The 13,552-nt window shown below is 39.4% G+C and overlaps 2 protein-coding genes across 2 annotated transcripts; both read left to right on the top strand.

Moving 5' to 3' along the window:
• Window positions 1-2,767: 2,767 nt before the first annotated feature.
• LOC114552392 (extracellular calcium-sensing receptor-like) lies at window positions 2,768-6,826 on the top strand. The gene is made up of 6 exons (XM_028573133.1): window positions 2,768-2,871; window positions 3,094-3,388; window positions 3,554-4,348; window positions 4,554-4,781; window positions 4,971-5,094; window positions 5,913-6,826. Exons 1-6 carry the CDS (start codon window positions 2,783-2,785, stop codon window positions 6,824-6,826), a joined length of 2,445 nt encoding a protein of 814 aa, XP_028428934.1. The 5' UTR covers window positions 2,768-2,782.
• A 2,560-nt stretch (window positions 6,827-9,386) lies between these two features.
• On the top strand, window positions 9,387-13,037 carry LOC114553324 (extracellular calcium-sensing receptor-like). The gene is made up of 6 exons (XM_028574561.1): window positions 9,387-9,569; window positions 9,794-10,088; window positions 10,244-11,038; window positions 11,202-11,429; window positions 11,619-11,742; window positions 12,124-13,037. The coding sequence occupies exons 1-6, from the start codon at window positions 9,481-9,483 to the stop codon at window positions 13,035-13,037; spliced, it is 2,445 nt and encodes an 814-aa protein (XP_028430362.1). The 5' UTR covers window positions 9,387-9,480.
• Window positions 13,038-13,552: the final 515 nt, after the last annotated feature.

Raw genomic sequence — 13,552 nt, 5'->3', positions numbered from 1 at the left:
TTTTCTGTCATTGTCGGTTCTTTCATGATGAAGGATGAAATCACCCGTGTGCCCTTATGTGCTTCTTCTGCGCGATGGTGCCGCTGTGTTTTAATGTGCTGGGTAATGTCATTTTCCCCGCCGTACACTACATTAAAATCAATGCGACACACCTTACAAAAAGCGTGGAGGTTGTCGATCTGACTAGTTAAGACGCATGTAAATTGTTGCGCCCAACATGTTGAAATTTACAGCTATATTTTGATTTCTTTGCAGGAACACCACCTTCACCTGCCATCTTTATCGGCTCGCTTTCGGATATGAACTTTCCGCGAAGCTTGCGCAGAGATCAACTGCGCAACTGGGTTATAGGTTGCTAGGTTGAGGTGACAAACGGGTTGAAAACTGTATATGGTGTTAGGATGTGTTTCATACAAGATCTGGCAACTGGTCAACATTAAACAAACATATTGGTCTGATTATTTATAAAGGAGTTTGGGCCATGCGCATTACGGGAGTTTAAATAACAAACCGGGAGAGGTCCGGGAGATAGGCCTAAAAAACGGGAGAAACCCGGGAAAAACGGGAGTGTTGGCAGCTATGTCTCTTACTAGTTGGACATTACTGGTAAACTGCCAAAGGGAGGGGCCAGAGGCAACCTAATCAGATGCCTGAACCACTTTAACTGGCCCCTATGCAAAGGAGCAGTGGCCTTACTCTGAGATCCTGCTAGATATCTGAGCTCCCTACCCTATGTGCAATGGTGACCCTATGGAGGGAACTCATTTTGGCATTTGGCATTTCCTATTGTGTGTTTTGGTCTAATGAAACAGATAACTTAACGTTCTTAAGGCCAACCAAAAGTCTTTCTCCATAGCCTCCCCAAACACCTCCCACACTAAGGTGTTTTTTGTCTTTCTTTTGCTTTGGTGACTACAATTACAGTCTTCCTGTCCCCCAGTACCTGTCTGCTGCTCCAGGACCCCTAGCCAACGAAGGTCAAAAGGCAGGGGCGGAGTGGGACCAAAAAATCTATGGGATATTCCGGGGACTGGGGGCCTTGGATTTAATAAACAAAACACAGTACAGCAACACGATCCACACTAGCTCAACGCAAGTAGCACATTGGAACTGACTGCCAAGCTAACGCATGTCACAGCCGGCAAAATTCAGAAAAAGGAAAGCCACTGACCTACCTTACAGGTTCCAGACAAGGCGAGTGGAGGGTCTGAGTTTTAAATGTATTAAGTCTAATATTTTCATAACCCAATGCGTACTTCTAGCTTTGGTTGCTCAAGACAGTAGGCTACACAGCTACGGATTCAACCAAAACAAACAACCTAAGTTCTGCCTTCCACTTCCTGTTAATACATCTTTTTATTTTGGAATTTTGAATAGAGTACCAAAACGGCAGTTTGACAGGATCTAAACAAACTTTTGAAGTGGTAGACATGTGGCATAATTTCTAGCTACCTAGTACATTGTGTTTTAATAACGTGTTTTACCTGCTATGCAGCAGCTTAACCACACACGGGCCATATATGATATATGTATATATATAAATTATACTAACGTCATAGAAGCCTTGCAAAATTATTTCTGTCTGTTAACGTTACCGAAAAAAAGAAACGTTCAATGGCTTTAAGTCATAGGCTGACCAGGGCTATGCCATTTGGGGAGGGTCCGCTCACACATATTTCTGAAAATCCTAGACATGGTTGTGACCTGCACTTTGTTAGTGCGTTCTGATTAGCCTGTGTTTGTATTGAAATCAGAGTCTACTGCGGTCTGCGTACGGGTTGAGCAGAGGCTGCACAGTTTGACCAGCAGGCAGCAGCCGCACACCAGGCCACCGGATGGTGTTGCTAAGAACTTGCAATGTATAACTATTATCAGACCAGCCCTCGCGGCCTCGAAACACTACTGGCCCACCGGGAAAAGTCCTGACTCTCCCGATTGCCACTCTGATGCTGTCAAAAGGTGTCCTTGATGGCCTCCTTCATCTGCCCGCACCAAATGTCAGTTAAACAAAATGACCAACTAGCTGGTGAACCAAGTAGACCATTTAGCAGCTAAAGAGTGGGTGGAAACCAACATAGAGCAGAAAGCAGAGATAATATCAGGTGGACACAAAACGACTCCAAATGAATGCTAATTCTGCAATGCTTTATGTGTAAATAAGCTAACACATTGTTACAACCTGGTTTAGGGAGAACCCTGCTGCAACATGAATTATGAGACTCCTCTTTTCCCAGCTTCCAAGCACCACCAGCAACAAAAGATTTGCAGAACAAATTTAAATCCTCTAAACTTGACATCACCCTCACCCTGAATTATTTTTCAATGTTTAAATTGCATATAAAAGTATAAATTGTGCCTCCATAATGTTAGACTATCCATATAAATAGGAGAATACCTTTTTACAACACAAATATTCTCATAATATACACAGTTAAGATATCCAGAATAGGCTAATGCACAAAACTGTTTTCATGTTTGGGAAACTCCTTCCTCTTGCCCCGCCTTGTGGGTCAACAGGCATAAGATATCACGGTTCTATTTTTTTTGCTACTCCAAAATGCATAAAGACCGGTTAATGCTTTTGGTTTACATTATTGTACATGTGATGCAACCTAGTCATTTAGCTCTCTTAGACAGTATGACGTCTAGACACAGGTGGCCAGAAAAGGGTTGGGCACTCTTAGAACTGTTGTTAGTGGTGTCTGTCTCTCAGGCTGAGGAGTTGGTGTGCAGGCAGAGAGGGGATCCTGAGAATCCCCAGCTATTGAAGGATGGGGACATTATGTTGGGGGGAATCTTCTCTTTCCACAGCAGCTGGATAAACAGACAGGATACCTACAGGCACAAACCACTGCCACTGCAATGCACCAGGTAAATTATTATTTAGTAATGTATTTAGATTTAAAATATCTAGGAGGAAGTTGGTACTGATACAAATCATGTTATCAAACTGAGACTTAAAAAAATATACTGTAGATATATCTGATGTTGCATGTATTATTATCATATAACGTTTTCATTTACTATGCTACTGTTTCTATTGCAAGGACAAATTGTTTGCAATTCCAACTATTTTTAACTGTCTGCATTAAGTTTAAATTTCAGAGGTTTCCAGTATGCTCAGGCTATGCTCTTTGCCATAGAGGAGATAAATAACAGCACAGTTCTACTGCCTGATATATCTCTGGGCTATAAGATATATGATGCCTGTACTTCCATTGCCAGAAGTGTGAGGGTTACACTGGCCTTGGCTAATGGTAATGAGGTATTATCTGCACTATCTGCCCCATGTACCAGACCTGCCCAAATTCAGGCCATTATGGGAGAGACCTCTTCCTCTCCATGCATGGCTATATCTACTGTCATTGGACCCTTTCATATCCCAGTGGTGCGTAAAAATGGGAAGGGGGGAGGGGATATTTGTGAACAATTGATTTTATTCCTCCAGATGATCATAGCAAAGGGTTTTTTTTTCCATAAATTGTAGTTTGCTGTGTAAATGTTTATATTTTATATCTTTATCTTGGGAAATCATTTCTTTTTTTTCTTCTAGATCAGCCACTTTGCTACTTGTGCTTGTCTGAGTGATAAAACCAAGTACCCATCCTTTCTCAGAACAATACCCAGTGACTACTACCAGAGCAAAGCTCTGGCCCAGTTGGTCAAGCACTTTGGTTGGACTTGGGTTGGAGCTCTTAGAACAAATGATGGTTATGGTAATTATGGCATGGCCATATTCACAGAAGCTGCCCAGCAGCTGGGAATCTGTCTGGAGTACTCTGTATCTTTCTTTAGAACAGATCCACCAGACAAAATACAAAAGATCATTGACATTATTAAGGCTTCCACTTCCAAGGTGATTGTCACTTTCCTCTCCCCCACGGATATTAATGCGTTAGTACAACAGTTGTCTCTCCACAACATGACTGGGTACCAGTGGGTAGGCACTGAGGCCTGGATATTTGATTCCCAAACAGCAGCCATGGATAGTAATCACATTCTGGATGGTGCTGTAGGCCTGTCCATCCCCAAAGCACATGTCAGTGGCATGAGAGAGTTTTTGATGAATGTGAAGCCGCTCAATTCATCTAGTAATGAAATGTTTCCAGAGTTTTGGGAGAAACTATTTAGCTGTAAGTTCAAACAGTCAACATCTTTAGTAGGGAATCAGAGAGAATGTACTGGCCATGAAGATCTGACTGGAGTGCAAAACAGCTTCACTGATATGTCGCTCATGCCTATCTTTAACAATGTATATAAAGGAGTGTATGCTGTGGCCCATGCACTTCATAATATTCTCAGCTGTAACAAAACCTGTAACAAAAAGGTACAGCTAGATCCATATACGGTGAGTTGAAAACCAAAGACTTATATTCTCATCTTCAGTCTTGTTGTCTTCTTGTATGAAGAATTAGTTTTTTGAAAACTCATTATCAAGGAAAGTTTTACATTTTCAAAAATACATTGTTGCAGTCTGTGTATCATGCTGTTGAGCCAATAAGCCTACAACATGTTTCTCACATAATGATCTACATTAATGCATATCTTCTTAGATTTTACAGCATCTGAAAAAGATTAAATTCAAAACTAAGGAAGGAGATGAGGTTTACTTTAATGAGAATGGAGACCCAGCAGCAAAGTATGAAATTATAAACTGGCAGCCAACAGAACATGGCATTGTGGACTTTGTCACAGTTGGTCTTCATGATGCATCTTTACCTGCAGACAAACAGCTGAATCTGCAAAATAAGTCTTTAATTTGGGCACAGAACTCACAACAGGTAAGCTACAATGTGATCACTTTAACTGTTAATTTAAGTAAATTTAAATTATAATAAGTGTGCACATTATTAAGTATTTGTATCATAATGCTTTGATTTGATGCATCAAATAATAATATCAACTTGTAAAGCCAACAACGTGTCAAAGTGAATGCCTATATATTTTTGTTTTTGTTTTTGTTCATGCAGGTGCCTTTGTCAGTTTGCAGTGAGAAATGTCCTCCAGGAACTCGCAAGGTTCTCCAGAAAGGAAAGCCTGTCTGCTGCTATGACTGTTTAAGATGTGCAGAGGGAGAAATAAGCAACATGACAGGTGTAGTAACATGTAATGCAAGTTATTGCACTTAAGTGTTCCAAAAAACAAATGTCAGAAATTTGTTTTATAATCTCATTTCAAAAGTCTGGGAAGGGGAAGTCCCTGCAGGTATTACATACTAAGTATGCAGTATTTTAACCAAACAATAAAATCAATATCCTTCCATAAAAAGTTAATATGGCAAATACCAGATATCCTCAACAAATACTAATATGTATATATATATATATATATATGACTGAAGTCCACAAGTTCATAGCAACAATATGAAAAATGTATGTAACTCGAGTATGTATGTATTTAGAATTACTGCAGATTCATTGTTTTAAGAAAAATGAGAAATCCCTGTAAAGATTGAGGCAGTCTGTATTGTTTCAGCTCATTCATCCTCAATCTTCTTCATTCAGATCCATGGGATTAGAAGGGAGGGATTATGGCATGCGTTATCAGCAGCTGTGTATTACTTGATAAAACCACAATGAGTCAAGGCCAGAAATGATTATTATAAAGTTAATTATAAAGCACTTTCTTCTTCTTCTTCTTCTTCTGCTTCTTCTTCTTATTATTATTAAATAATATTTATACAATTGCAGATGGTTTTGGTCTCATCTACTGAGGTTTGGACATGTCACTCTTAAACTGCAGTTAATGCATTGGAAGTGAAATTGTGTTGCAGTTCCACAGCACTGACATTTTCAGCATGATACCTTTACAGGAAATATATATATATATATATATATATATATTACAAAAAATAAAAAATATTTTACAAAATATATTGACTAATGCACTGAGCAAGTAATATTATTTTTCAGATTCCATCACCTGTGTGCGTTGCCACCCTGAGTTCTGGTCAAATGAGAGAAGAGATGCTTGTGTGAAGAAGGAGGCAGAGTTTCTATCATATGAAGAGATTATGGGAGCGCTGCTCACTGCAGCATCCTTATTTGGAACATGCATCACTGCTGTTGTGGCATTCATTTTCTTCAGATACAGGAAAACTCCTATTGTCAGGGCCAACAACTCTGAGCTCAGCTTCCTGCTGCTCTTCTCCTTGACTCTGTGTTTCCTGTGTTCTCTGACCTTCATAGGCCGGCCCTCTGAGTGGTCCTGCATGCTGCGACACACGGCATTCGGCATCACCTTTGTCCTCTGTATCTCTTGTGTTCTGGGGAAAACTATAGTGGTGTTAATGGCCTTCAAGGCCACACTTCCAGGTAGTAATGTCATGAAATGGTTTGGGCCTACACAGCAGAAACTCAGTGTTCTGGGTTTCACTCTAATACAAGTTATCATATGTATCCTCTGGTTAACAATTTCTCCTCCTTTTCCATTCATCAATTTTAAGAAATTCAAGAACAAAATCATCTTAGAGTGTGCTCTGGGCTCAGTTGTAGGTTTTTGGGGTGTACTTGGGTACATAGGAATCCTGGCCATGTTGTGTTTCATTCTTGCTTTTCTAGCCCGGAAACTGCCTGATAATTTCAATGAAGCCAAATTTATCACATTTAGCATGCTGATATTCTGCGCAGTATGGATCACTTTTATCCCAGCATATGTCAGCTCTCCTGGGAAGTTCAGCGTTGCTGTGGAGATATTTGCTATTCTTGCCTCCAGTTTTGGACTGCTCTTTTGTATTTTTATTCCAAAATGTTATATTATCTTACTGAAACCTGACAAGAATACAAAAAAGAATATGATGGGGAAGGAGGCACCAAAATCATTTTGAAAACTTAAAATAATATAACGGCAGATGCCATTATAATTTTTACATTGCAATGTGTCAAGTAGACTTTCATGTAGACATCTATCCTCATTTTACTTGCATTGTACGTACTTCTGTAATATTTTTCCACTGTATAATTTGTGACACATCATATTAAGATGACAGCATTTATTTGGTATAACATAATACATAATTATATCAATCAATACCTGCCCTTTGTCACTGTGGTGGATCACAACTAACACTGCATTTTACCATCCAATGTAACTGAGTGATGACCTCCTGTTTATTGTCTTACTAAACCAAAAAAATAAAGTTATTACTGCATTGTAGTCTCACATGTCACATATCGAAAACATCTATAACTGCCAACATAAAATATGTTGATGGTTTTACTCTCAGTTAGTACCCTGAATGCCAGATATATGTATTTCGGCAGTTCCTAGCGTGTTGTAAATAGTACCACTGCATTTGTCATCCTTGAAAATTCAAGATAAGCCACCGGAATCAAGATGTTGTGTGGTCTAGAACCTGAGCTACTGATGAAATAACAACCGGTAATGGACGTATTGGAAAATGTCTGCCTATGCGATGGCCCTATAGCCAAAATTCTTCCTAAGGGCATGCTCTAACAGTGTGCCAAAGCTCATGCTTTTGCCATCAAAGGCACAATTATTCACATCTGCTGGACTATCAGCAATGCTTTCCAGCTCCTCAAATGGGATCCTGAGGCATTCCTAGACCAACTGACATTTATAATCCCTGTTCTGGGTCTACTCCAGGGTCTCTTAATAGTTGTACATTCCTGGTAAACTGCCAAAGGGAGGGGCCAGAGGCAACCTAATCAGATGCATTGACAGTTAAAGAAATGGACCAACAGATCCCGTTGCTCTGGATGGAGACCAGTGAAGGATATTAGAAGACGGAGGGTTGAGTATTACTGTGCAGCCTTTAACAGAGCTTGAAGACGTAGATGTAACGGGAGCAACCTATATGAAAGTTTTAAGTCTTCTGGTAGCTGTGCCAAGAGAAATCTCAATCATTCCGAATCTTGCAGAGACGGAGAGCGTAGGTATATGTAAGGAGATAACATAGGCACAGGTTAATTATTGCTAACTAAAATGCTAGTTAACATTAGTAATTAAACTTAAACAGCTATTGTAAATTGAAACTGCCTGTAAGCTTCTCCTGTACTATACGGCAATTCCTCTACTATGCGACAGTAACTCGCGTGGTTATGATACAATCGTTAGCCTATTTTTACAAAAACATCTACTACGGAGCCATAAAGTTATAGAGTTACAAGGCAATGGAGCCTTTTATACATTGTTGTGCTTCTTTAGAAGTAAACAATGGACAAAATATGTAAAGTTATTCGCTGTCAAAGTGACATCAAAATGAATGGCAGTCAATGGAATGCTAACGGCAGGTGAGTGCTTGTTAGCATCAAAATGGCGCCATAGGAGCTACGCTTGCCAGACGCTCGCTTACCTCCTTGATCAGATGCCTGAACCACTTTAACTGGCCCATTTCTATGCAAAGGAGCAGTGGCCTTACTTTGAGATCCTGCTAGATATATGCGCTCCTTACCCTATGTCCAAGGGTGACCCTATGGAGGGAACTCATTTTGGCTGCTTGTATCTGTGTATCCCGTATCATGAGCATAGATGAGGGTTGTGCCATAAATTGACCACTAAAAAGCTTTGCCTTCTTGCTCAGCTCCCTCTCCACCACAGTGATCAGGTAGAACACCCAAAGCACTGCTGAAGCAGCAACAATCCACCTGTTACTCTCATGCTCCTTTTTTTCCCTAACTCAAAAAAACTCTTAAAAACTCACTATTTACATTATCTACAGTACAGTACTTCATTTACAGCTGATATGTTAAACAACCTTATTTGTTTAACAGTAATTTAGTTTTACTGCAAACCATCACAGGAAGTGTTTTTATTTTGAAGTACCCTACACGGAACTTCTCTGTTGTGTACTCTTGCTAGCTTACTGAGATGAACGTGCAGAGCATGTCTGTCAAGTTTAAGTTGTTCACTTTCATGTGTGTAAAATTGCAACATATTGAACACTAAATGTCCACAATAAAAGACAAGCAGTTTTGGTCGTCATTCAAAGCCATTCCACTACAGAAGGCATGTTGGGTGCCAAATTAGAAAGCTAACATGAGCTAACGAGTAGCAGTGAGTAGGGTTCTGTTAGGTGGAAAAAACTGTTAAGGTTCCTGAAGATTCAGCAGAAACCGAACCCTGTCAAAAACCCAATATTTCGCCGAATCCGAATCCTGGATTCGGTGCATACCTATCCAGAATAGGCTAATGCACAATACTGTTTTCATATTTGGGAAACTTTTTCCTCGCGCCCCGCCTTGTGGGTTCACAGACATAGAACATTACGGTTCTATTTTTTTATGCTACTCCAAAATGCATAAAAAACGGTTAATGCTTTTGATTTACTTTATTGTACATGTGATGCAACCTAGTGGCTTAGCTCTCTTAGACAGTATGACGTCTAGACACAGGTTGCCAGAGAAGGGTTGGGGCCTCTTACAACTGTTGTTAGTGGTGTCTGTCTCTCAGGCTGAGGAGTTGGTGTGCAGGCAGAGAGGGGATCCTGAGAATCCCCAGCTATTGAAGGATGGGGACATTATGTTGGGGGGAATCTTCTCTTTCCACAGCAGCTGGATAAACAGACAGGATACCTACAGGCACAAACCACTGCCACTGCAATGCATCAGGTAAATTATTATTTAGTAATGTATTTAGATTTCAAATATCTAGGAGGAAGTTGGTACTGATACAGATCATGTTTTTAAACTGAGTCTTAAAAAAACATAAACTGTAGATATATTTGATGTTGCATGTATTAATATCATATACTGTTTTCATTTACTATGCTACTGTTTCTATTGCAAGGACAAATTGTTTGCAATTCCAACTATTTTTAACTGTCTGCATTAAGTTTAAATTTCAGAGGTTTCCAGTATTCCAAGGCTATGCTCTTTGCCATAGAGGAGATAAATAACAGCACAGCTCTACTGCCTGGTATCTCTCTTGGCTATAAGATCTATGATTCCTGTACTTCCATTGCCAGAAGTGTGAGGGTTACACTGGCCTTGGCTAATGGTAATGAGGTATTATCTGCACTATCTGCCCCATGTACCAGACCTGCCCAAGTTCAGGCCATTATGGGAGAGGGCTCTTCCTCTCCCTGCATGGCTATAGCTACTGTCATCGGACCATTTCATATCCCAATGGTGCGTAAAAATGGAGGGGGGATATTTGTGAACAATTCATTTCATTCCTTCAGCTGATCATAGCAAAGGGTATTTTTCCATAAATTATCGTTTGCTGTGTAAATGTTTATATTTTATATCTTTATTTTAAGAAATCATTTCTTTTTATCTTTTAGATCAGTCACTTTGCTACTTGTGCTTGTCTGAGTGATAAAACCAAGTACCCATCCTTTCTCAGAACAATACCCAGTGACTACTACCAGAGCAGAGCTCTGGCCCAGTTGGTTAAGCACTTTGGTTGGACTTGGGTTGGAGCTATTAGAACAAATGATGGTTATGGTAATTATGGCATGGCCATATTCACAGAAGCTGCCCAGCAGCTGGGCATCTGTCTGGAGTACTCTGTAACTTTCTTTAGATCAGATCCACCAGACAAAATACAAAAGATAGTTGACATTATCAAGGCTTCCACTTCAAAGGTGATTGTCACTTTCCTCTCCCCCATGGATATTAATGCGTTAGTACAACAGTTGTCTCTCCGCAACCTGACTGGGTACCAGTGGGTAGGCACTGAGGCCTGGATATTTGATTCCCAAACTGCAGCCATGGATATTAATCACATTCTGGATGGTGCTGTAGGCCTGTCCATCCCCCAAGCACATGTCAGTGGCATGAGAGAGTTTATGATGGATGTGAAGCCACTCAATTCATCTAGTAATGAAATGTTTCCAGAGTTTTGGGAGAAACTATTTAGCTGTAAGTTCAAACAGTCAACGACTTTAGTAGGGAATCAGAGAGAATGTACTGGCCATGAAGATCTGACTGGAGTGCAAAACAGCTTCACTGATATGTCGCTCATGCCTATCTTTAACAATGTCTATAAAGGAGTGTATGCTGTGGCCCATGCACTTCATAATATTCTCAGCTGTAACAAAACCTGTAACAAAAAGGTGCAGCTAGATCCATATACGGTGAGTTGAAAACCAAAGACTTATATGCTTATCTTCAGTCTTGTATTATTGTATGAAGAATTAGTTTTTTGAAATCTCATTATCAAGGAAAGTTTTACATTTTCAAAAATAGCCTACAACATGTTTGTCAGATAATGAACTACATTAATGCATATCTTCTTAGATTTTACAGCGCCTGAAAAAGATTAAATTCAACACTAAGGAAGGAGATGAGGTTTACTTTAATGAGAATGGAGACCCAGCAGCAAAGTATGAAATTATAAACTGGCAGCCAACAGAACATGGCATTGTGGACTTTGTCACAGTTGGTCTTTATGATGCATCTTTACCTGCAGACAAACAGCTGAATCTGCAAAATAAGTCTTTAATTTGGGCACAGAACTCACAACAGGTAAGCTAAAATTTGATCACTTTAACTGTTAACTTTAGTTAATTTCAATTACAATAATTGTGTACATTATTAGGTATTGGTATCATAATGCTTTGTTTTGATGCATCAAATAATAATATCAACTTGTAAAGCCAACAATGTGTCAAAGTGAATGCCTGTATATTTTTGTTATTGTTTTTGTTCATGCAGGTGCCTTTGTCAGTTTGCAGTGAGAAATGTCCTCCAGGAACTCGCAAGGTTCTCCAGAAAGGAAAGCCTGTCTGCTGCTATGACTGTTTAAGATGTGCAGAGGGAGAAATAAGCAACATGACAGGTGTAGTAACATGTAATGCAAGTTATTGCACTTAAGTGTTCCAAAAAACAAATGTCTGAAATTTGTTTTATAATCTCATTTCAAAAGTCTGGGAAGGGGAAGTAATATTATTCAATAATATTTATACTATTGCAGATGGTTTTGGTCTCATCTAATGAGGTTTGGACATGTCACTCTTAAACTGCAGTTAATACATTGGGAGTGAAATTGTGTTACAGTTCCACAGCACTGACATTTTCAGCATGATATCTTTACAGGAAATATACACACACATATATATATATATATACATATATGTATAAAAATATATAATACAAATTATAAAAAATATCTTACAAAATATATTGACTAATGCACTGAGCAAGTGTTATTATTTTTCAGATTCCATCACCTGTGTGCGTTGCCACCCTGAGTTCTGGTCAAATGAGAGAAGAGATGCTTGTGTGAAGAAGGAGGCAGAGTTTCTATCATATGAAGAGATTATGGGAGCGCTGCTCACTGCAGCATCCTTATTTGGAACATGCATCACTGCTGTTGTGGCATTCATTTTCTTCAGATACAGGAAAACTCCTATTGTCAGGGCCAACAACTCTGAACTGAGCTTCCTGCTGCTCTTCTCCTTGACTCTGTGTTTCCTGTGTTCTCTGACCTTCATAGGCCGGCCCTCTGAGTGGTCCTGCATGCTGCGACACACGGCATTCGGCATCACCTTTGTCCTCTGTATCTCTTGTGTTCTGGGGAAAACTATAGCGGTGTTAATGGCCTTTAGGGCCACACTTCCAGGTAGTAATGTCATGAAATGGTTTGGGCCTACACAGCAGAAACTCAGTGTTCTGGGTTTCACTCTCATACAAGTTATCATATGTATCCTCTGGTTAACAATTTCTCCTCCTATTCCATTCATCAATTTTAAGAAATTCAAGGACAAAATCATCTTAGAGTGTGCTCTGGGCTCAGTTGTAGGTTTTTGGGGTGTACTTGGGTACATAGGAATCCTGGCCATGTTGTGTTTCATTCTTGCTTTTCTAGCCCGGAAACTGCCTGATAATTTCAATGAAGCCAAATTTATCACCTTTAGCATGCTGATATTCTGCGCAGTATGGATCACTTTTATCCCAGCATATGTCAGCTCTCCTGGGAAGTTCAGCGTTGCTGTTGAGATATTTGCTATTCTTGCCTCCAGTTTTGGACTGCTCTTTTGTATTTTTATTCCAAAATGTTATATTATCTTACTGAAACCTGACAAGAATACAAAAAAGAATATGATGGGGAAGGAGCCACCAAAATCATTTTGAAAACTCAAAGTAATATAACGGCAGATGCCATTATAATTTTTACATTGCAATTTGTCAAGTAGACTTTCATGTAGACATCTATACTAATTTTACTTGCATTGTACGTACTTCTGTAATATTTCTTCACTTTATAATTTGTGACACATCATATTAAGATGACAGCATTTATTTGGTACAACATAATATATAATTATATCAATCAATACCTGCCCTTTGTCACTGTGCTGGATCACAACTAACACTGCATTTAACCATCCAATGTAACTGAGTGATGACCTCCTGTTTATTGTCTTACTAAACGAAAAAAATAAAGTTATTACAGCATTGTAGTCTCACATGTCACATATCAAAAACTTCTATAACTGCAAACATGCCTTTCTTTAGTTTTAATGACTAACTTGTCAGTGTAACACATTAGTATATTTTTGCTAGGAAAAACTTGCTAGCTAATTTAGCTAGCTAGCAAGCTGCCAAGGTTAATGCATGGCCCAAATTTGTCGAATGTGCTGAATATA

Source organism: Perca flavescens, chromosome 3, assembly GCF_004354835.1.
Source record: "Perca flavescens isolate YP-PL-M2 chromosome 3, PFLA_1.0, whole genome shotgun sequence".
Classification (NCBI taxonomy): domain Eukaryota; kingdom Metazoa; phylum Chordata; class Actinopteri; order Perciformes; family Percidae; genus Perca; species Perca flavescens.
The sequence above is the reverse complement of the archived record's forward strand: the minus strand, read 5'-3'. Positions and strand labels throughout refer to the sequence as shown.